Source organism: Colossoma macropomum, unplaced genomic scaffold, assembly GCF_904425465.1.
Source record: "Colossoma macropomum unplaced genomic scaffold, Colossoma_macropomum, whole genome shotgun sequence".
Lineage (NCBI taxonomy): Eukaryota > Metazoa > Chordata > Actinopteri > Characiformes > Serrasalmidae > Colossoma > Colossoma macropomum.
In genome coordinates, this window is record NW_023494808.1 from 16,611,271 (window position 1) to 16,636,407 (window position 25,137).

A 25,137-nucleotide genomic window follows, 5' to 3' on the forward strand; every position below is an offset into this window, starting at 1 on the left:
AGGTTCACGAGCGGTTTTGAATAGTAAATAAAACGGCTGTATTTGTGATGTAGACATTGCGACCCCTGGTTCCTATCACCACCACTGAAAAGAAATCTGACTCTGTAAGTTTCTTTACAATGAACCATTTCACATCAAACCGCCCTGAATGACTTTGTTTATATCTCAACCACTGCATTTGTAAAAAAAATAAAAATAAAAAATTGAAAAAAAGAAAAAGAAAAATATAGCCGCAAGCGGCAATGAGCGGGTCCAAGAACGCATAAGCACAAGAAGCTCTCATGCACTTTGAGTCAAATAGGCCTAATTAGGCCTCATGCAGTTTGGATCTTCTAGGCAGAGAGGCTGAAAAGAAGTCTGAGTTAATCAACAGACCTTCATTTGTCATGGACAATGAGCAGGGGGCTTTAAACCTAATATATGTTTACATTCCAATGTACTGATCTACAAAGGTTTGTAGAACATGCAAAAAGATTATCAACATAGATGTCAAAAATACCTGAGTAATGGTAAAATATCTGTCTTAGTTGTGTTTGCAAAGTATGCCGTTTCTCCATGTTAAAGCCTTTGATAAGCATGACATAATGAGACTCAATGCACTCATAAGGGGCCCCTTTAGCATAAAGGACAGAGTATAAAGGTCAGAATTGGTCCAAAGGTCTCCATATGTTATGACAATTGATCAGGGACCTTCATCGAGGATGTTCACCAAGTTTGGTTCAGATTGACTTTTTGACCTCGGTATAATAAGCTGTAGTCTTTAAATGAATAAATGAATGAGTCCAACTTACAACATAACACGTAATTACAAAGTTATTCAGATAAGTGAACTGAATCAAAGCACACCTATTATTTATCTGTAGACTTTGTAGTATCGTTGTAATAACATTTTTAAAGATTTTAGGTGTTTTTGAGTGCTAAATCACCCCCTATGGGCCAATCAGGATCAAAATCTCAATCAAAATATATACAAATATTTAAAATTTTGAGATGATTGGACCAATGACTGATGAGTTATAGCAATTTAAGCCAGCAATGCCATGGCCACAATGATTCAGTGCTGGAGGGAGACCACAATGAGCAAAAAATTTTAAATGTGTTGCATAATTATTTACCTAGAGAGGCTACAGAGTATTTCTAGACCAGTTTTGAGAAGTTAACTTCAAATTCCATGGACTAGTTCGAAAAGTGTTATTTTCAAACAATTAATGATTGCAATGCACTTTTTTAATACACTTATAATGACAAAATTGTTTGCACTGCACTGCATGAGGTCATCTAAGTTGTTTGACCAAAAATGAAAATCAGTACAAGATATACTTGATTTTCATTAATAGCGCACCCCAGTGGCCAAATATTTTGAAACTTCACAGCTTGTTAGAAGGTGGTAAGATAGAGACAGGTGTCCAGTATCATGATGATTGGCCAAGTGTAAGCCTGTCAAATGGCTGCTGAAAGCTTATTGGCCGATGGCGACCATAAGTTTCAATATATCGACGTGTCCTTAAAGATTCACTTATAGTCTTTGTAATAGATGGTACTTGCAAAGTTTCAACTTGATCGGATGTACGGATGCTGAGAAACAGCTATGTAGCATTTACAGCGCCCCCTAATGACCAATGCGCACAAAAATTGATAAGCTTCCTCAGAGTCTCCTTAAGAATAAGCCTATCAAGTTTCAAATTTTTTGGGTGAAGGATTCTTGAGTTATAGATTTTTCAATTAAATAAGAATTATTTTGATTTTTCCAGAAGGATTAATTATCATATGACAGCCATATTGTTTAAAAAATTAAAAATGTGCTGGATAATTATTGAGTTTCAGGCAGTGCTGAATTTTTTGACACCAGAAACATGTGGATAGGGTGTGACCTGTAGGACTAGTTCGCAAAAGTAGTTTTTGTATATTATGCAAATTAGCTCAAAATCTAAGTAGACGGAGCTAAATGGTCCAAATTACAAAGTTGTTTGTTTGGACCCAAGGAATCAGGAAAAAATGCATTTTGCCTGTAAAAAAAAATGTGTAAGGAGTTATAGGGCCAAACGCATTGTGTTGCGTAATAGCGCCCCCTTTAGGCCGACTGGGAGTAGTATGGGGGGGTGGGGTGCTTTACCAAGTTTCATGTCTCTAGGATTTACGGATTGGTCTGGGCGATTCGTTTTAACAGAGAAAAGGAATAATAAGGAAAAACTCCAACAAAAACATTAAAAAACCCTAAAAACACTGTCCGCGATATTTTTTCAAAAGATGTTCAGCTGTGTTTCAGTGCCGGGAAAGTTCGATTCGCTTTCGCGAGCCGATTCTTTCGATCGGCCCGTTTTAATGAATGAAACGTCCGATTTGACGAGTCGAATGGCCTCTTTCTGCTCGGCTTCAATTAAGCTTCGTTTCCTATCGGCTTTCCTTAATTTTGCCTAATCTTGTAGCCGTGTGGCCCACATGCCAGTCAGGTCTGCCGAAACAAGAATCGTTTGCTGACCTATTCGGTGCACTATGTAGAGAGTAGGGAGCCATTTCAGCCTTCGGTGGGCTTTAGGAAAGCAGCCCTAGTGTTCAGAGTCAGTCAAAGCAAAACATATCAGTAAGTGGGAGCCGAATATAGAAAAATGGAAGCGAATTTAAAGAGGCTAATAAAGTTAAGTTGTGAAAGGTTGTTATTTAAATTTTGCTGTTGAAGATGCTATAAAAGCACCGATTCAGTTGGACTCGGTCAAATTGCGAAGAACCGATTCAGAAGAACGATTCACTAACGAGTCAGACCTCGTTTAAACTGAATCATCAAGTTTATTCTGTTATGTTGTGTAATCTGGTAATCAAGTGATTTGTTAAATCAGACGATAACCAGACGGTGCTGAATATCCAGGAATTAGCTCCCCTAGAGCGCATGTTTCAGTATTTTAGACTAATATTAGCGACCAGCAGGTGGTGCAATAACGTCAGCTACGAACAGAGTATAAAAGGGGAACTCCGCCGATTTTTCAAAAAAACGTACAGAGTCAGAACTGTTCGCAGTGGTGGTGATAGGGGCCAGATGTCTGAAAGGTTTAACGCCTATAAAAGCTCCTTCACAGAAAGTTGTTACATGAAATGATTATGAACACATTGCCTGATGTCTAAAACATTGTTGTACAGTAGTTATAATGCTAAATTTGCATTGTAGACATCAGGACCCCTGGTTTCTGTCACAACCGCTATAGAAAAATCTCTGCAAATGAACCATTTAACATCAAACCAATCTGAATTACTTTGTTTGTATCTCAGTCATTGAATTATACAGAAATTTTCAAAAAAGGTGAAATTCCCTTTCACTACAGCATATTACATTTGAAAAAAAAACATTCAATTCTCCAGCTTTACCATTTTAATCTGACAAATATTGGACTGCTCTGGCAGTGTAAACAGTTAAATATGTGTGATGAGTGAATATGTGTGTTTAAGTGTATGTCTTGAGTTTTAAGTGGATGAGTAAAGGAATATGCTGTATGTTGTGACTCAGGCCTGGCAGTCCTGTCTAGATGTTGGAACCGGTAACCAGTGGTCTGATCTGAAGTTTGTTGCTTCATTTAGATTGCCGCGCTTTAAAGGAAGTCTCTTTGTACACATTGGCCCATGACATTTGAGAACATGTTTGCTGTGAGCTGTTTAGCTGCTTAAGAGTACTTGTATATCTACATACCAGGGAGCTGGTGCAGACAAAGAGTGCTTAAAAATTTAGTGAGGCTTTAATTGCTGCTGTAAGTTGATCTGTAATAGGCTCATGAAAAACAAAGAAATTGAAATGCGATCTGTAGCTCGACTGACTGTAGCAAACACTGAAATGGTATTCATTTGGGGTCTTTTTGGTAGGACAGCTACAAAGGCTTCTTTTTCAAAAGTAACAGAAATCTTGAATGATTGGGGTATGAATGAGGTCAATTACAGTCTTGAGCACTGCACAAAATGGTGGGATGTACCAAAGTGCCAAAATCGAGATGAGCATAATGAAGTTACTTTGGGTTGAGTGAATGCCTGCTCAAAGGGCCCATTTAATAGAAAACTGATTTTCCCTTGCTTTTGTTTTAAAAAAGCATTTGATGTAGTACGTTAACATTGTTAAAGTTTCAAAATGTGCAGTTCATCTCCCGCTCCATACAACCCATATGTAGCAACAAAGCTGCAAAAATTGTCAATTTTGAAATCATTACTTTTGTGATGTCACAAATACCAACACATTGACTTACTGACCATCTGCTCAGTCTAGAGAAGTTTAGCCTTGTTGAAATTATAAAGATTATTTCAGACAAGGCTGCTTTTTAAATGGGGCACCATGCAACCACTTAAAACAAAGGTCAGTTACACATTATCAATCTTAAAGGTACAGTAACAAAAACAGCCTGTTTAATTGTAAGGGATTAAAACTGGTCATGTAAAAATGAACAATATATAGAGATCTTTTGATACATTAACCCAAGTAAGTGGACTTTAGGGTGAAGAAATGCAAGAAAATTTCAGAATATGGGCCTCTTAAAGTTTAAAGCTGCACTATGTAAGATTTTGGGAATTTGGAGACCTTGGGAATTTGGAGACCTCTCTGGTGGAAATGTGTTAATGCATGCAGCAAGCAGAAGAACATTTTGTGGCATGTGTTGTGCTTCAAATGCCATTTTGTGGCATGTGTTGTACTTCAGACCCTCCACAAGTGGATGAGTCTGATGATTGCTTGAAAGTGGTTGATACTGACCACCTTGGTTCACTACTGTTAACGTTTTTCAGTAGTTGGTCTTCATTTCAAAGTATAGATGGTAGAAATGCAACAAATGAAAAAATTAGGACAGTTGGTTATTTAGAATAGAGATTTTTTTCAAAGCTTAAGGAAACAGAATTTGTTTTCCTTTTTTACATGCTGACTCTATGAATGTTTTACTACACATCATCTCTGTGTTTTGATGACATTATGTCAAAGCAATACAAGGAAATCTTTATGAATAATGTATTATGGATTTTTTCACTGGGATTTCCTGCTGACAGCTTTCTCATACTAGAAGGATTAACTTATTTTGACATGGTATTCTCCATCTGGAATTCTCTCTCTCTCTCTCTGACATTCATTCAGTAATTTCTTTCAGGTGTGTATAATCAGTATGATTCATAATATTTGTAAACCACCAATGAAAGTCCAAGGCCTCTGTGTTCATAAATGAGTGAATGGATTTGAGCGCATATAGAACATTATATGTTATTCTATAGGGATTTTTATTGATGCGCCGCTATTTTTAGCCCCTCATCCCCCGCTGCTTCTCTCGCTCTTTGACTTGTGTATTAAAACAGTAGGAGCACCCTCCATTAATCAGCTTTAAGGGTGAACATCTGTCCCCCAGTCTTTTACAACAGAGCGCCCTCTGACACGCACAAAAAACCCACAGAATGAAGCCAGTCTTGAGAGATAAGCCCAACACAATACCAGTCACTTACCTGATGTGCATTATATGTCCAAAAATTTGTAGACACGTGCTCGTCCAATGTTTCTTCTGAAATGAAGAGCATTAATAAGGAGTGTGTTTCCTCTTTGATGCAGTAAAAGCCTCTACTCTTCTGGAAAGGCTTTAGACTAGATGTTAGAACATTGCTGTAAGTATTGGATTGCATTCAACCACAAGAGCATTAGTGAGGTCAGGTACCAATGTTGGATGATTAGATCTGGATCACAACCGCCACTCCGACTCATCTTACTGGATGGAGCACTGTCAGTCCAGAGAACACAGTTCCACTGCTCCACAATCCAATGCTGGAATGCTAATAGAGTGGGATGCTTCATGTGTGGCTTCACAGCATCCCACTCTATGAGCAATGCTTTTCTATGGAGATTATACTATATCTGTATCATCAATGTGTGCACCTTGAAGTAGCAGGATTGACCAATTAAAAGAGCTGTCTGAATACTTTTGGACACATAGTGTAGTAGTTTGAAGCATTACTTAGTTGCACATCACAGACTTGCTGCAGTAAGTAGGAAAAAGCACACACGCTCATGCAGAAACACACCCATGGTGGTTTACCACAGGGCGTATCCTCCACAGCTTTGCCTAAAATAACAGCATGAAAGACATGGCTGTCTTGCCCCTATTATAAGTGGGGCCTGCGTGCATCCATAAAACTGGCTACTATCTGCCTCAGCTTTAAATCTTTCCTGTAGATTTGCATGTGGCTTCTGCTTATAGCACCTCTGAGCTCATCAGAGCTTTGACGTCACCATAACTTTGACTATGTACAGCAGATGAACCCAACTAGGAAGCCATAAAGCGTATGAATGAAGGCCTTGTATCCGAGGAGGCTTTTGCAAGTCATTTTGAAGGCAGCCCTGGTCAGAGTGTAAGTGTGCTGACGCGCAAGACTGGAACTATATAATTAGCTTGGGTGCTATTTTAAAGGAGTCAAGTGCTAATCCCTGCTGCTGTGGATAATAGGAGCAGCTCCAGTGCCACGGTCAACCGTCAGCACTTCCTTTTGCTGCTGCTGGCACAGACAGGTTGGATGTGGGGGCAAATTGGGGAGCTTAAAGCCAGCTTAAAGTGGAACAATCAAGTTCTTAAAGGCCTGTTCTGTCATGCGATACTCACACAGTGTCTAAGGCCGGAATAAGCTCAGGTTCAGGGTCAACAGAACTACTATTTACTCGCCTTCCTTTCTGCAATGTCTCAAAGCTGATCCCTCTTAACTATTAACAAGTGAACTCCTGCAGACTCCTGATGTCATAAACCAAAATACCACAAGACATTGGTGTGCCACGTACATTGCATCATACATCATCTTGCTCTGGCGAATAAAGTCTCGTCCTGTCCGATGCTGTCTTGTCCTGTCCTGTTCAGTATAGTGATTTTTAATGAGATCATGCCATTCCTGCTTTAATTTATAGCATTCAACCATCAATTGCACTTCTGAATTTTTTATTTTTTTTTATTTATGCATTTATTCCATTACATTTCCATATATGTTCCATATCTTGTGACATTTGTGTGGATTTATGTACCAAAAAAAGAGGTCATAGTTAATTTCATATGACCATTTTCCAACCTCTCTTTAGCCCTTAGAATGAAAGAGGGTGTTTTTTTTACTGTGCCTTCAAGACTAATTCTGATTGGCTGGCCTATATTGTGCCTATTTCTTAATACACTTTAACAGCGTTTACATATAACATCAAACGTCGATTTAAAAAATCGAGGAAAACTGTTTTTTTTCTATGATATGGGCCCTTTAACCCTAAGACTGCCTTTACACGTTCAAATGTTCACAAAACTCTTCACTAAGTGACTCATGCCCTCTAGTTGCTGTAGTCAGTCAATGTACGTCTGTGACTGACAAAGCTTACGGAATACTGTACTGCATACTGTACATCGGCAGGGCTGCCTGGTGTGGTGGGTTATTAACAATCAAGCAAGCAAATCAGTGAGTTACAGGGATGTTGACATGTTAGCGTTCCTGCGCAGCTCCAAATGAGTGCGGAGTCTCACGGCAACGAAACGTGAGCCCGCATTTGTTGTGTTTTTTGATCAACACACTGAAAAACTGTTTAACTGAAGAAACCAATAGTATCGGACTGAGAAAAAGACTTTAACCAATCAGAACAAGCGCTTTTGCATACCAGCGCACGAGCCGAGCAGCGTCTCAGCAACGCCAATGGGTGACCGTCCACGGCGTGACGTCGACCTGCATTCGTTCAATCAGCAAAGGCGCCGTCTGAGTTTGATTCAATTCAAGGGAAACCGATTCTTTCGAACCGTCCATTTCAATGAATCGAAAGTCTGATTTGAAGTTGTACTGATTCCCAAGTGAAATGTTTTCCTCGTCGTCTGCCAGTGAAATTACATCGTACACTGACGTTAGTTTCATTCAGCGATGGAGTCAGAATCGGAAAAAAAACACAAACCATAAAGGGAGAGCCAAAAGAAACTGAAATTTTTTAATATGGAAATGCTATTTCAGTTTATCGACTGGTGAAATACAGTGTGAATTTTGTTTGTTAATTATTGTGTAGAAAAAAGGGGATTCTTCAAGGGTTCTTTAGTAAAGGACACGGAAAAATAAAACCATTTGCATGTTTAACTGGTCCTTTGCAGGGTGAAATTGTCCTTCAGATAGATGGAGAATGCGTTGTATATAATTCTATATAGAACCCTTTTGAATGGTTCTAGATAGCACCAAAAACGATTCTTCTATTGTTACAACTTTAGCATCGTAACAATAGAAGAGACGTTTTTGGTACTGTATAGAACCATGAACACAACATATTCTCCATCAGTCTGAAGGACCTTTTCGCCATGCAAAGAACCATTTAAGCATGAAATAGTTCTACATAGAACTCATGGTTCAAAATGGAACCATAGCCTTAATAAAGAACCCTTAAAGAACCATCTTTTTTACGAGTGCAGGAAAAAAAAACTCAAACTGATTCACTCATACCTGTGAATCGGTTCGACTGATTTACTGAAAAAGAACCGATTGTAGAGATTCGATTCGTTGACGACTCGGACAGCGCTCGTCCTCGAGTGTGAGCGGAGTGATTTTTCGCTGTGGCTTCGGGAGGAGCGAGCAGAGACTGACTGCCTGGAAGGAACGGGAGCGTTAGAGACGGAGACGGAGCGAACGAGTCCGAGCGACGGCGAAGGAGCCTGAAAGGGAAAAGGACCCCCGGAGGCTGCGAGCATGGCGGTCGAAGAGGAAGGTCTCCGAGTTTTCCAGAGCGTGAAAATAAAAATAGGTGAGTGCGGCTGAGGGGGAGAGAGAGAACGCACCGAAAGGCTCGTCTCGAACGTTGGCGCGCGAGCTCATTTTTCCACATTCAAATTCGAATCACATTCCATAACTACGTTCTGTTTTGAGCCGAATTCCCGGTTCTTATTTGAACGTGCAGCGCGCTTTAATGCAGCTTACATTGAGCACACAGGGCTGTTCCGTTCCGAGCGCGTTCAGCCCGACATGTGGATCATGTTTATGGCACATAAAGGCTGAACGTGGTCGTACAGACTGGAGCAAGTCAAGCGGCGAGGAGCTTATACTGGGGCTTTTTTGGGGGGGGGCTAAAGCCGTGTCTGGATATGTGGTCTGTTAAACGCTGTTCGTCCAGATGTTGGAGCCACGTTCCTCTGTGCGTTAGTTCATTTCCAGCCCGCTATGACTGTCAGCGGTTAGCCGTGTTCTTTCATGCATGGCGTTGTTTTCCTGAATGACCAACATGCTGCATATTTTTGTTGTCTATTCATTTTTCAGGGCTCTTCTTTTTGTCTCTTGGGCTTTTCCCACATGGAGTGTGAGGCTGCCTGGAGCCTCCATAGACTTACATAAATTGTCCTACACCAATACATCAAATGAGACATTTTCACACTCTGAGCTCATTAAAAAGCCACCAGTTCCTGTTTTTACCTTCCAGACAGTTACAGACCCTAGCAGACACTTGTATGTTATCAAATTACTGAGCTGAGAAGGAGCTGAGTGAAAAGATGTGAGGGGTCAGCGTGATGTCCATCTCAGTCCTGTGTTACTGGACTGCATTCTTGCTACCAGATCTGAGAGGCTCGATCTGCCTTATCAGACTGGAGCCCAGACATGCCACCCAGCTGTAGCTGTGCTTGAGTTTGATAGATATATTCTTCGCTCATGTGGTCACATATCTAGACCGCCTTTGCCTTCCACACGTGCAAAGATGACAGCACAGAGCACAAGCCTCGCACTGGGGGTCTACGAACCATCTAATCTTGGTGTGCAGGTTGGGTACACTGCTCTTTGTGCTTCAACACACACTGGTGGTGGATGAATTCACCGCAAGACCACACATTGCAGAGCCACGTGTTTCGCTCCGTGCATGTCATGGAGCATCAAAACAGCCCCCTTGTTTCTTTGCACTAAATGCGAAACTGCTCAGACCTCTTCTAGATGCACGGTACATTCAAATAAGTAGAAGTGTCACTGGCAATGAACATCGCTTGGATGATCAGCTGGGATTTGTATTCATTATGAAATCATGGTGTCTTGCATTTTGCTTGACTTTTCTGGATGGATTCACTATTCTACGGTTTCATTTGCCCTATTTTGACTGTCCTGTAGGAGCACTGATGATTGGTACAACTGAAAAGAAGCTGCAAATAGTGCTATGAAATTACCCCATATGCAATATTTATGCTGTGCAAGATATTACATTTGGTGTGTTAGACATCTCACTCAGTGCAAGAAGGTAATACCTGAGTTATAATGAGATGCAAATGATCTCTTAGGCTCATTACTTGATTGTGGATTCCACCACTTCCATTTGCGCTGGCCTTCCGGGGTGTTGTTGCAAAATTGTCCTGTGTTGTGTAAAACAGCATTATTTGCATTAGCATGCTTACCGAGACAGGAAGTAAACAGCATCTGTGACAGAAATCTAGTTGCCTGTGGTTATTGCACATTTTGTGAGGCACACCCTTTTCAGGGGAAACTCTTTACTTACAGAACTGGATGTGCACGTATGTTCTCATGCCCATTCTTTTTGCAGCACACTATCTTCAAGGGTTGCATGAGCACGATTTGCATGAAGTAACCAGCTATTTGTGTATTTGCTTTCTGTCCAGATAACTAAGAGTAGCACAGTAACGAAAACTGCAGGATGATTATTTGCAAAATGTGCAGTCACTGTGCAGCTTGGTATAGAAACTGTGTAATACGTGTTAGAATTCAAAGGTATATACTGAAAATTATGTAATTATTTTATTTTTTATTATTTTTTATTATTACGTTATTACAGTGTTATATGCCATCATTCAAAGATGGACTTCAGGCACACGTCACCATTCTGATTCAGAAGAGCAGAAACTGTACACTCTTAAAATAAAAGATGGTTCTTCAAGGGTTTTTTAGTAAAGAAAAGGGTTCTATGTGGAACCGTGAACACTCAACGAGCCCTTTGCATGCTTAAAGCGTTCTTCAGGTTGAGGGGGAATGTGTTGTGTGAGATTTTATATTGAAGCATAGTTTTTCTATTGTTGTCATCCAAACTTGTAACAATAGCAAAACCCTTTTTGGTGCCGTATAGAACCATACACAACACATTCTCCATCCGTTTGACGAACGCTTTCATGATGCAAAGAACCCTTTAAGCATGCGCTGAGTTCCATATAGAACCATTTTCTTTACTACTCTTGAAGAACCATCTTTTTTAGGTGTGAGTGAAATATGTAGGCCTGAAATAAAACCACATACCTTACCAGGCTTGGCTGTTGAAAAAGGTGTTGTCATACAGTTGATGTAGTTTCATGTACGTGTGGAAGGTTGTGTTTGGTACACACAGTAAATAAGAAAGCTCAGGACTAAGTTGTTGAACTTACTCTTCCTCCAGGAAGAGGAGGGTGGTTGATTGTTTTGCTACGTATATGGAGTTCTCTGCCTTATTTCCTGAGGGCACCCATGTCTGGAGGAAGCTTCTCAGGTTCAGGAGCTTCTAGCAGGGAGGAAACAGGAAAGTGCTCCAAATCACTTCCTGATTGGCTGAATGGACTACAAAGCAGCTCGAAGCAGCTTGTTTTCTATGTTCCTGGGAAGTACTGGGCTAACGCAAACCAGATGGAAGCACAGATTGGCTTTCAAACAGAGTCCAGACGTTCTGCCACTATTTCCATGTTTCACTCAGCCCCCAGAACCCAAAAAAATCTTTAGGCCTAAACGTCTTTGCAGACAGTAGAGAGGAACCAAGCCGTGGGGCGTGTGGTTTGTGGAGGAGGAGCACGGTAAGTGTAAGGAACAGAGGAGCTGGGGAGAACAGACGAGGAGGAGAGTGGGCATGTTGGTTAGTCAGGGCTTGAATTGAAGAGTGCCAGAATTAAGTCACTCACCCCTGATTTAGGAAGAGAAGTGAGACGTTTCAAGAGGCGGAAGTGTTCTCAGCTTCCACAGGGCCTCAGCTGGCAGCTGGCCAGCAGCGTTTCCCCAAACCTCCAGTGGCTGCTGTTAAAATCGCTGAAGAAGGGGGGCAAGGAGGAGGGGCCTGACATGACCCTCAACGAAAAAAGGTTGTTGCCTTTTGACTGGTAATGCTGAGGTCAAACCAGAGGGGAAATGACCACACTGCCTTTACTTTAGTGACCATAGTTGTGGTCAGCAGACATTGTCTAATAATTATATTTCTGTGTTTGCATATCTCTGATCATGTGCAGATGTTCGTATAGGTGTCAGCGAACATACTTGCACATTATGTAAACATGTACACCAGAGCGCAGTGACCAAACCAGAATATACAGAAAACAAAGAGTGAAGTCTTGTGTTTTTCCTTTTTTCCTTCTAGATTTAATACTCGCTTCTCTGCCTTTGTACCATCAGGGCATACAAATTGGTCGTGTAAATGTTTGTAATGTTTCGCATCTTTTTCTGGCTGATCCTCAAACTGCTCAGCTTTATTTTGCGCTAGTTCAGGTTCAGATTGAGTATTGTTTGGGTCTTGTTCCGACTCCAACACTACCGGATAACCAGTCAGTTTGCTCTACTCACAACTTCATAGATTTGCAAATGCATTGAGATTTTAGGTGCGCACATCGTCTGCAAGATACACTTACCCATGAGCCCCTTCTCTGCGTCTCAATGTGGATAGGCTTACATACATCTTTTCAGAAGTATAACGGAAAGCTGAAGCAATTTCTGGTCTTCCTCAAATTGGTGGTCTGGGGTTTGCCTCAAGCAAGCTCTGGCACAGTCAGCGGTGTGCAAAGCCTGTCCGCTTGTGGCGTCGCATGTGGGCCAGCATGATCGATTCATTTTCTAATGTGACTGCTTCGACTTCTCATGTCTCTTCTGGTTTGAAGTTTTGTGGAAGCAGAGAAAGGATTGTTGTGGACGGTGGATAAATGGAGCGAAGAAGGCATTTAAACGCAAATGGCCTGAACTCATAAAACTGTTTGTTTGGAACAAACAGCTGATGAGCTAAAGTAAAGAAAAAACTGCTGTTCTTCACTGCTTGCAATAAAAGCAGTACATGGATAAACCTAGTGCCTAACATTTTGCAAATCTGTATGCACAAAAGAAAAAACCAGTGCATGGCATTGCACAATAAGTCTGTGGTTCGAACTTGTGACAATGAACTCCTCCCCCCAGCGAACCCAGAATCGGTGCTCTGTGTAGACTCAAGTACTCGGGCCAATTGTGAAAGTACCCTAAATCAGCCTTAAGAAGCTGTTTTTGCAGGTTGCTTTTTTTCACTATAGAAGCTATACTTGTTCCAGTCGGCAGTTGGTTACACCCTTCTCTTGCTTGGCCATATGTCTGTGCACTTGCAGATGCTGTCTTGGGACTCCATGGTACCTTGAAAGAAAGGTGTGGTAGTCTTGTCCACCGATTCATAGTGTGGACCCTGTGGGATCATCCAACTCTTATCTTGCCTTGCACAGCCTGTGTTCCTTGTCCCACCTTGAACTCTCACTCAAGTAAGAATAATGGGTTCTCAATGGAACAAACTCCATAAATAAGGGCAAATAAGGGCAACAGTAACAAGCAGACCCTTCGTCCTTGTAAGGTCTGCTGAGCCTTTCAGATATAGCTTCACAGGCTCATTAAAGTGTTGTCGCTCCTTCATGGGTTATGGTGTTAAAGATGAAGTAAGCGCGCAGGAGCTAAGCTGGGAGCTGACGCTCTAATACTGAGCTTTGACTCTCTGTACAGTGGACAGTGACATTGCAGATCAAGAAATTGGTATTGCTTAGCATTTGACAAAATGACTGTGACAAACAGTTTGGAATGACTGTACAGCATACAGTAAAGTCAAAAGAAAACTTGTTGTTGATTGATCTGTGCATTGTGGTCAGGTAAGAGAAGGGGCAGCACCAGTGCACCCACAGGCTGTTGTTTGTTGAGCTATTTCTGTCCTCAGACCTCAAGCAGAACTGGAAATCTCTTTTTCCGTGAACCTTGCACAGATCTTGAAGTCTACACACTTAAACCAAAGGGTGCCCAGAGGTTTATTGCTGTCGAAATGAGGTTCTGGATGCAATTATTTGCACATAAAAAGGATTTTTGCCTTCTAAATGATTCAAGCAGGGCTCTGTCAGTGTTAAAATGGCCCATAATGAATTTTAGAACATGTGGTATAAAGTGCAAGTGAGGTGAACTGGTGTAGAGATGAACTTTCATGAATACAAGGTTATCTTTGGATAGTGCAACCAAGAAATATTTCATAGAGGTTTGCATATGTTTTAGAATACCACTGCCCAGCGCTGCTAGTGGAATCAGGCTCCACTCATCTCAACCCAAAGGAGAAATTGCCCTAGTTTCAATCTTCAACAAAGGTGAAACTGAAACTATGGTTTACAGAACCCTTTTGCACCGTGTGTGTGTTCCACCTAATTTCAAAAGAGCTGAAGTAGATAAGCTGAAGAACCTTAAACTTGGAGGTCTACATGGAAATCATTTATAGGCCCAGTGCCGGTGCAAGGAAGAGTGGGCTGGATGCCCGTGCAAGGAACTTTATGAATGGAGAGGGCATCTGAGCAAAGTCCGGCTCTCTCTCTTTGCCTCTATATCCATTTCAGCAGACATACAGCCTGCTACCAGAGCATATTACCTCCCTCATCTCCCCAGCACCCAGTCATTAGGTTTCACCGTCTCAGCTCTGTAAAGAAATGCTATCTGACACACGAGACCCACTTCCTGTTTTGATCCTTTGAGTTGTTGATGGCGATTTGATGCAGCATGAAATCTTCCTTGGGACTTTTTAGCACATGGCCTTTAACCGTATTAATCCCAGGAGGTTAAACCCTCACAGAGGTCGAACCAACATAGGATTGCAGTGACAGATGACGTTTGTGGCTGGTTGAAACATGGCATTAGTTATCACCGCTATTTTGAGATGTCATACTTTAAACTATGTGGAATGTTAGAACTAGACTTGAGAGTTTATGTATAAAAAGTGTTAAAGTCAGATCTGTTCGGTTCCTTGTGGTGGTTAAATTGAGTAGTCAAGAAATCATTCTGAGTGATTTGATGTGAAATGCCTGTCCTAGAGAAAGCTAAAGTCAGAATTGTCTGATTTCAAAGTTTAATGCCTCTACAAGTGACCTTACAGAAAGGTATTACATGATATGTTTACAAATATCTTACCTGATGTATGAGATTAACATATTTTAAGCTACATTTAGGATGGAGGGTACATGCTGGGCACTGAAAGGCAAAATAGTTCCCAAAGAAAACTAATTTTTTAGAATCATCACTCTTTCACTGTTACCAACATTGCATATAAAAATTTAGAAGACATGCGAAGGCTCCCTGGTCATTTTGGATAGTACATAAAATGGCTGGATTTGTGTAGTAGACCATTATTTTCTAACCCAGTCCTCAGACGGTCCACATGTTCTTTCATCCCTACGTATTGTTGTAGCGAAAATGTGGACTGTGGGGGCTCTGAGAACCGGCTTGGGAAACACTGCTCGACCCCTCGACCCCGTGTTCCTGTCACCACCACAGTGAAGAGGTCAGAGTCAGGAACACAACGCTACAATGCAGCATTTCATATCAAACCCTCTGAATGGCATTTTTTACATCTAGACAGTTTCAACACTGAGACTGTAAAAAAGTCTTGCTTAAGAAAGTAGGTAACCATGCTTCCTTACAATTTCAAGTTCTGATGTTAACACATCAAAAATCGACATCTTACATTCTGTTAACTTATATTTGAAGTTCAAATAACTGAATTTTATGTCTGCCCAGTTACTACCAAAAAGTTTTTTACAGTGTAGTAGACAAGCAAAACTGAAGTTCACTGCAGTATTTGTTTGGTTATCAGTGGTGCTATGACCTCGACAGTTACAGTAGCTAAAAGTGTTTTCTGGCTATATTTGGGCATTGCGCCTCTGCTCTTAGGTTCTCCTCATAGAGTGAATTGGCCCTACAGGATGTCTTACACATTTTCCTTTCCTCACTGTCTCGCAAATCATGTGGAGAATGAGTAATTCCAAATGAACAAGTCTCTGTTGACCAGCTGCCACAACTCCCTCCTGAGCTGAAGACACATAGCCACAAGTCATCTCCATGGTCCATGTGGTCTTTAGCCCAAGATGAGAGCAGTTATTATCAGGCAGATTAAAGAGCACCAGGGGACAGTGCCCATGAACGGAGCTGTCGTAATGACGGATGCTCCACCTCCCCACATCCACCCCCGGGCAACAGAGCAGAACAAAGCGTCCGTGTGTGTCGAGCGTCCTTCCCTAGTGTTGTGGTCTGTGGTACTAGCAGGGGTTGCTTACAGTGGTTGCATTAAAGGAATTATTTGGCAAAAAATCTACACGTAGTTCTATGTCTGAAAAGAGAAAAAAGTATGTTCTGTAGTTCAGTGTCAGAAATTACACAAGCAATGCAGCGAGTGGTGATTTAGGCATGTAGTTTGCATGATGCTAAAGTACGGCTGGACAATTTGGGGAAAATATGGAAATGCGATTTCTCTGACCAACATTGTGACTGCAGTTTAAATTGTGATTATTATTAGCAGAACAAGTCGAGGCCTGTTGTCTTGGCCAAGAAGATGAGAAAATCCACTGTCAGTTATTGCCATTAGTTGTGGTTTTGATGAGTGTTCTGTTGCATCTAACTGGTCTACAGGCACTTTACAAGCTCTGTGTTATTAGGTTCAATTTCCCTATTTAAAACTCAAGACAGCAGTGTTGATAATGTAGACTATTATTAAAATTGCAGGTCTTGCGATTTAAAAATTGCACTTTCCATATAAAAACAATTAACCTTTCAGCCTTTCTAACTAGTGACGTATAAACTCACATTGCTTCTTAGCTTCGGTAGCCTTGCTACACTACAAAGCTGAAGATGAGATGAGAACCTTGAGTGTTAGCTGCTACTGATCCAACATTTTTTGCGTTAAGAACTTCTAAGCTTTAAAAAAAGTTATTTTTAATTGAAGCACTTCACTTAATATGATTGTCTAAAATTAAGCCATCATGCTCAAACACTCTGCTACCCCACAGGAAGAACATCACATCATACATTGTGAGTGTGTGCTATTTCAGGATAGATTTGTTACATGATTGGATTCGATATCAGATCCAGACATTTCTGCTGAAATCAGCCCCAACCAGAAACCCAATACCAGATCGATGTCATCTCTAGTAAAGACCATCTTGAAGTGTGAATTGCTTATGTTTCTTAGCTTTATAGATAACAGTTTTTCGTACAGTTGCGGAAACCACCAGAAACCAACAAGCCAAGGGTGTGGTGATTTAGGTTTGCGGTGTGTTAATTAGTGACATATATGCTTCCATTACCTGTTAGCTACATGAGGCCTGTAGCTCCTCTACATATGGTTTTAAGCATTGGGTTGTTTTTTCATGTTTCTTATGAGGCATTGCTGGAACGAGTCAGTGCAGTTTGCATTGGGTTACTCTGGCCTTTCCTGTTGACCCTCTCTCAGTTCGCTGTCTTTCGGATTGTGTCGATTTGCTGCTTCTTGTCAAAGTCCTACCTCTCTTCGGCCTAGTAACTTTGCTGTTCGGTGCCTTTTAAACTACGTCTTGGATGCTGCCCGAAATTCCTTTCTTACTATCTCATTTCCTGCTACAGCTCTCCCTCTCTTGCTCGCTCTCTCTTGCAGTTTTCTTGGGTCTGCTCTCATGCCCCCCCTTCATCAGTCCTCCGCCTCTCTACTGTCTTTGTGCCCTGCCATCCCTCTTCCTTCTAATGTGGTTGCAGTTGGCTTTGGGTTTCCCAGCCTTAGTGGAGTTGAAGAGGGTTTGCACTGCTGGACTCAAGGTTGTGGTCCAGAAACTATAAAACATCTAAAAGGAAATATGCGATGCGCAGTACCTGTGCATTTCCTTGTGTGTTTATATTTACCATTAGCCTGAAAGCAGGAGGGCCATTAGTGAAGTTTATTCTTCCCTGTCCATGTCGGTGTTTTTGTTAGTAAAATTAGGGCAGCATGTTCTGTGTGCGCACAGGTCCGACTAATGCAGCAGCCATGTTCTAACACACACTCAAGGCCAAACTGTAACTCTCTAGTGAGTTTTCTTTACACATTTATCTCTTTTTTTAGCATGAGAACATCTCCTCCCTGCTCCCTTTCTTCTCTCACCTCTGTCTTATCCCCTGTGTTACCTCTCCTGTCACCTCCTACACATTTCTGTATTCTGTCTTCAGCATATTAATAAGAATAAGAGCAAATTGTTTACTTTATGTAAATTGTTTACGTAGAACTTTGGAAAGATATGTAAAACCAGCTTTAAATGAAAATAGCAGCACAATCACAAACAGAAGAAAATGAGCCACAATACTTTTAGGCGTATTCTGGCCTAAATTAAGTGATTTTAATCTGGATTGAAACCGAGCTTGTTTTTCTAATATTCTCTGCAGTGCTATTCATCAGCGATATAAGAAATGGTCTTCCACCAACTGAGCTTTAGGTGATCCTAGAAGTTTGCAGTAAGCCTGACTGGGCTGAGCAAAGTAGTCTGAAAATGATATTGTGGCACATTAGAATACTTCAGAGTATCTACATTATTCCTGCACTCCATGATGCTTCGAGTGACTTATGGACAAAACATCTGGCGAAGCGTAAATATGTTAAATGCTAACAACATACTAATATAATAGAAATGTGAGAATAAGTACGAATGTAGACTTTTGGGATGCTTGAATGCTTGTGTGACGATGTTTGTACCAGATCTGTTAACAGAAACCTGAACTTGACTGAGAGAAAAGCTTTAACCAGAGGACTCTCTCTTCATAGCCCACACGAAATACTCACACTAATAAAGTTATTTCATAGCAGCTTTTTAATTTTGTCCTCACTGTCACAGGCGTGAAACCGTAACACAGTGGCATTACATAGCAGTGATTACTAGACACAGATTTCTGCAGTAACAGCTGGGCTTTTTTCACACAGTGGTTTTGAAAATTCTCTGAAGTTCCGCGCTTTCTTGTAAGACTGCTGTTCTTGCTATGTTTTCAGTTTCACTCAGCTGTAGAGACCGCTGCAAACTGCACATCGTCCTAGAAATGCCTGAGAGACATTTAATCAGAAATTCAATGATATCTTAACAAGTACACATTCTTTGACTTAATATTCCCAACCGGGTATTGTGGTACAAACTCAAAATACAGCGGTCGCATAAAAAATAAGGTTAATATAATGGGCAGCATTAACTTCTAGAGCACTGACCTGCTGCATCATAAAAAGGGGCAGGTTTGGAGCCTGAAAGCAACAACAAATCAGTGATTGTTGGGCAGTCGGTTCAATCCCCTGAGCTGACAGTACGTGACTGAGGTGCCCGTGAGCAAGGCACCTAACACCCAACTGCTCCCTGGGCGCTGCGGATAGGGCCGCCCCCTGTTCTGGGCAAGTGTGCTCACTGCCCCCTAGTGTGTGTGCATTCACTAGTGTGTATGTGGTGTTTCATTGCACGGATGGGTTAGATTGCGGAGGTGAAATTTCCCCATTGTGGGACTAATAAGGGTCACTTAATCTTATCTAATCTAATTAATAACTGCGTAAACTGCATAAAGGTAGTAGCTGATTGGACACTTACCCATTGTGATGTCATGTTATTTTATTTATTTATTTTGACCAATGCTTTGTTTTTTTTTCTTCTGCTTCTTCTAAAATTAAATGTCTATTTAAATAAAAAAAATAAATAACTGGGCCTCATTCACCAACATCTTCCTAAGTTTGTTCCTGAGAAAGGTCCTAAGAGAAAGTCTTTGCCAGATTTAAGACCTGTTCTTAATCCACAGAACTGTTCTCATCTTTGTGCTCTTGAGTGTGTGTAGATTCTCTTCCTATCTAAGAACAAATCCCCAGAGACATCCCAAGAAAACATTGATAAATATCAGAATCTTCATGAAAACTGCGTAAGTGGGTTTTAAGAAGAAATCTCTTCTTAAGAACGGTTGGTGAAAAAGGCCCAAAGTTTTTAATAGCCTTTTTTTTTAAATGTGGCACTACAGTTTTGCTTGTATATTTTGTCCGTTCGCAAACCTCGCAAAAACGAAATGTCATGATACACGTCACATGTCATGGAAAGGTTCTCGAGTATTGCGGCGCCAAATAAACCACTGTATTTCTGCCTTATTACCCACCCTCACTTCTGCCTGAGTCCACACCAAAACCCTTTGCTTCTGCCTTCATGTCTGCATTTTGTCATTCATTTCTGCAAGATGGCAAGCATTGCAGATCGTCTAAGGTTATCCTCTCTCTCTCTCTCTCTCTCTCTCTCTCTCTCTCTCTCTCTTTCTCTCTCTCTCTCTTTCACTCCATCTTGTTGACACTTCCCTTTTTCTCTGTTGCTCACATTACCACACAGGATCTCACTTTCACTCTCTGTCTCTCACCCTCACTCCATCTCTCTTTCTCTCTCTCTCTCCCTCTCTCCTTCTCTCTCTGGAGTCCTCCTGCCCCAATTTCCTCTTACTGTAATTACTTTTTACCACCTACGCAGGCAAATGTGTGTGCGCTCGTACGTGTTTGCGCTCGTATGTGTGTATGGCACATGTGACTGTATGTGTTTGTGTTCTTGTGTGACTCTGTGTGCAGCTATGCAAATTGTTGTTACTTTATGCTAAGTGTTCGTACCATATAGTGTTTGCATGGTTGAAGCTACAATCTGCTTTTTAGCGTGCATAATGTATCGTATGCACCATTTTGCACTTCAAAGGAATAATGGTGATTCTCCTAAAAATCTTGGGGAGAAACAGTATTAGACAAAAAAAGACGTTTAGAATACTTACAGCATCAAAACTGATCAGTCTTAAATGATGCGAAATGGTCGAGCTGCTGTCTTGATTTCAGTTGCAGATACACGGGTGTTATTATCTTGGTAAATCTGACTTATGAGTGCTCACATTTACCAAGTCTGTTAGGTTTGCACTTTGCACAATGCGCAATTGTGGGATGTAGCATACATTATACGTGAGCTACATTAGCCTCATAGCTCCATAGCAGAACTCAAGGAGCAAACTTTAGACCCCAATCGTGTCTTTCTACAGGGAAGAACAATCATATCTCTGTAGTTTTTTTACACAACACAGAGATCAAATGGAAAGACAAACTGTGATTTTTGCTCAAATCTGAGAAAAAGACCCAATAAGCTCACACATGTCTCCTCTTGAGTTTTAGTAGAGATCTCAGTAAGGTTACACATCATGCTAAGTAGCTGTGGGCGGTACAGTGTATGAGTCATTACCGTTGAACCAATAATACAACGTCAAATTTGTCAAATCTGAATTATGGAGAAATTTGTAAAAATTATAAAATACATTTTGCCTTTAACAACTCGACGTGGTATAAAGACTCCAAAATGGTAACTTTACAGAAGAAGGAACAAACCTACTTTACTTTCAATGTAAGTCAATGGAACCAGACTTTTTTCCAAGTCATTTTGGTCCATTTCTTTTGGTCCGTTTATCATGAAATTTACACATAATGTAAAAAACTGCTGCCTGTTTATAACTGTGTGGGCATGTCTGAATGCAGAATGATTGACAGTGGCATCTCCCAGTGGCAGTAGTTCAGTCCTCATGTTTGAGCCCCCCACAGAAAAATAGACCATTTTGCTCTTCTCAGCCCGTCTCTGAATGGTGAGTTAAAAATGTAAAACAAAGAACAAGCTGCAAAATCGTTTCAGAGATCTATTTCCATTTTGCAGCGAACTCAAACTTAGATCACATTTCATGTCTGATATAAGAAAATTTCAGAGAAGCTTAATTTCAAAAATCTGTCAACAGAACAGACTAACTTCATTCTTTTTCTACCGGTTTATAGTACAAACATCACAAAAACTATTGATTATAGTTAGAAGAAGATCAGAAAAATAAGTAGACAGAGACTTTAAGGCAAGTGTGTGATGATTCAAGATTGCAGTTTGCACAATGGTAACCTGGTGGCTCATTCACTTGTTAGCTACATTAGCCTCGTAGCTCCAGTGAAAAACTAAAGAAACAAACTTCAGACCCCAAATTTCTTGTGGCTGAGAAAAAACATAAATTAGATTTTTTACTGATCTGTTTTTTGAACTTGCGCAAAAAATACTTAAATTGCAATATATGTAGACACTTGTAACAGGCTGTCGTTTTACACAACCACATTAACCGCGACATGTAATTTCCTGAAAAGGGACTTAATCATAATGAAAGCTCTTTTAGTTAATTTTTTCCCTCTTGATTTGATGAAAGGAGATTTGAATGAGTCAGACGAACCCTCGGGGGGAAAAGGATAGAAAGAGTGCAATTGAAAGAGGAATAGACAGACAACAGCTGCAGAGGTTGAAAAAAGGGAGAGAGTGCTAGAGAGACATGGAGAGAGAGAGAGGTGTAAGAAGTGAGTCAGATCTAAAGTGATGTGAGAGTGAGAGAGGGAATGAAAGAGGATGAAGAGGATTAGAAGTTGGTTTTATAAGGAGAGATGACAGATTGCAGAGGAAGCATATATTTTCTTTCTTTTTTGCAGTGCGCGCACACACACACACACACACACACACACACACACACACACTCAGTGTGGTTGCTGAGGCCTTATTTTCAGTGTGTGTTCTGCCAGGGCAGTGAGAGAACAGCTCCCGTACGCCTGTCAGATCTCTCTTGCACCTCAAGTCAGACATTTCCCTCAGGGCTCGACTGATACGAACATCTTGTGGGTGATGCTGATACCGATTTTAGGGGCTAAAAATTCCGATAGTATATGTATAACAACTTTATTAAGTACACCTACCTTGTTTCTACACTCATTGTCTGTTTTATCAGCTCCACTTACCATATAAATGCACTTTGTAGTTCTGCAATTACAGATTGTAGTCCATCTGTTTCTCTGTTAGTCCCCTGTAAACACTAGTGAGCCAAAACATTATGACATTATGATGAATGAAGCAAATAATGTTGATTATCTCACAACAACGCTGCATATCAAGGTCTGGGATATATTAGACAGGAAGCAAACAGTCAACGTGGTGTATGTGAGAGAAATGAGCAGGCCTGAATACCTGAGCAACTTTGAGAAGTCTGGGTTGGAGTGCTCCCAGTCAGCAGTGGTAAGTTTCTACCGACAGTCATCCGAGGAGGGACAAACTGTAAACTGGCAACAGAATGTTGGGCGCTCAAGGCTCAAGTCACAAAAGCTTTTAATGATGGTTATGGGTGCCTTGCACCCTGCTCTGTATGGGGCTGTGTAGCCAGAGACCAGTCAGCTAACTCCTGTCCACCATCGAAAGTGCATACAGTGGGCATGCGAGTGTTGGAACTGGACCTTGGAGCAGTGGAAGAAGGTTTTCTGGTCTGATGAGTCGTGTTATTGTTCCATCACATGGTCAAATATGTCTGTCTTGTTTATCTGGGCAAGTGATGGCACCAGGATGCACTGTGGGAAGAAGACAAACCAGTGGAGGAAATGTGATGCTCTGGGCAACGTTCTGCTGGAAAACTATGGTTCCTCACCAGCCATCTCTGCTGTCCTTTTACAACGGCTGCTTTTTCTCTGTAGGCCTACTTGATTTAAATGTATGGACTATTTCCGCCCAAATGAAGGTCTGTATTCTATATCACCACAGTAATTACCTAAAGTAAATAAACTGAAAGACAACACTGCAATGTAACATGTTTTATTCATGCAGAATTATTTGACACATTTAAATTAAGTAAATTCAGTGCGACACTTTTCAGGTATACATTATGCACACACGCGCACACAGCATGATCTTGTCAGGCTTTTGCATTGCAGGTAATTGAAAGCCAAACACAGAAAAGAGGAGCTGATAGTGTCTGAATGCACACCGAGAAAGAAAACACACACTGTAGGAGAACTTACACACACACACACACAGACACAGACACAATATGACCTGCAAACAAGACACACTTTCAGACTGCCCCACCACTACCTCTGTCTCTCTCTCTCTCTCTCTCTCTCTGTCCTTCTCCTATACCCCTCCCGACTTTCTCTTTTTCATTCCAGACTCTTTCTCTTTCTTCTGTCTTTCTTCTCTCTCTTTATCTCTCTCTCTCCCTCTCACTGTCTCTCTGTTGGGAAAGAGAAGGGAAACAGATACGAGGGCACAGAGGGTTGTGCTTCCTGTTGTGGTGTTTTCCTGTGGTGTGGAGTCTTGACGCGGCTGACTTCAGTTTGCTCAGAATAGTTAGTGTGTGTGTGTGTTTGTGTAAGTGGACGTGTGTTTAACTCATAGTCATCTTGGTCTGCTTTGTGGCTGAATAGATCACAGCGTGTGTCGTCACTGCTGGGCGCACTGTAGTTTTCTCAATGTGATACACACACAGCGTGCACTCTGGTAATCCCATGATGCCGTGGTCTCTGGGCCGACCTGAAAGGTGTAATCCAATCAGGATCTGTGTGATTATATGCACGAGTGGGGAGGGTGGACAGGAAATGAAGAAGAGGGTTCTAGATCCTCTGCTGGCCTGATGTCACCATAACCCTGATCCGCTTGTGGCTCCATCACTGCAACCGGTGCAGTTTCTCCTCAGCTGACGCTGCAGATGTTAAAATGATGGCTCGGCCATAAATCAAATATGCACAGTTTCCCTGTGCATGTAGATGATCAGCCAAGTTTGCCTGCTTAATTTTACATTGGAGCTTCAAGTCTAATGTAGCTAATGAATAAAGCTTATGAGCACCAGTTTGGATCATGCAAACTGTACGACTAAATCATCACTCACAGATTGCATTGAATTATGATTTAATCTCAAATGGGTTACTCATATAGTTTTTGACACACAAAAGTAGCCAAACAAAATTTAGGCTTTTAATTCAACTTTGGACACCAGCATGTTTTGGCTGATCCACCACATTTGGATTACAGAGAAAAGTGTGTTTCATTTTTGCCATAATGGTCATCTGTCGTGTCTGCCGTGCAATAGACTGGCAACCAGTCCAGGTTGTTTCCTGCCTTCAACCCAATGACCAGTGGGATAGGCTCCAGCACCCACTTCAATCCAGAAGGATAAGCGGCTTAGATAAAGTGTGTGTGTGTGGTCATCTGTCGTTGGAGTGGGCATGATGGGCGAGATGGGTGAATATCATATCACAATAAGACAATTTCACAATACACAGTTATGTATCATGATATTTTGACAGACAGACGCAATGCACTGTCATCAAAATCTCTGAGTAGAGTTATTTTTATTCAGCATTTTACACACTGGGCTGTG

General features: G+C 41.2%; 1 protein-coding gene across 2 annotated transcripts in view; it reads left to right on the forward strand.

Moving 5' to 3' along the window:
• Positions 1-8,533: 8,533 nt before the first annotated feature.
• rasa3 (RAS p21 protein activator 3) overlaps positions 8,534-25,137 on the forward strand; it is a 74,554-nt gene continuing 57,950 nt past the window's right edge. For both annotated transcript variants that reach the window (XM_036557325.1, XM_036557326.1), the window contains exon 1: positions 8,534-8,734. In XM_036557325.1, coding sequence (XP_036413218.1) covers positions 8,680-8,734 — 55 coding nt within the window. In that variant the 5' untranslated portion in view covers positions 8,534-8,679. The remainder of the gene's footprint in view (positions 8,735-25,137) is intronic.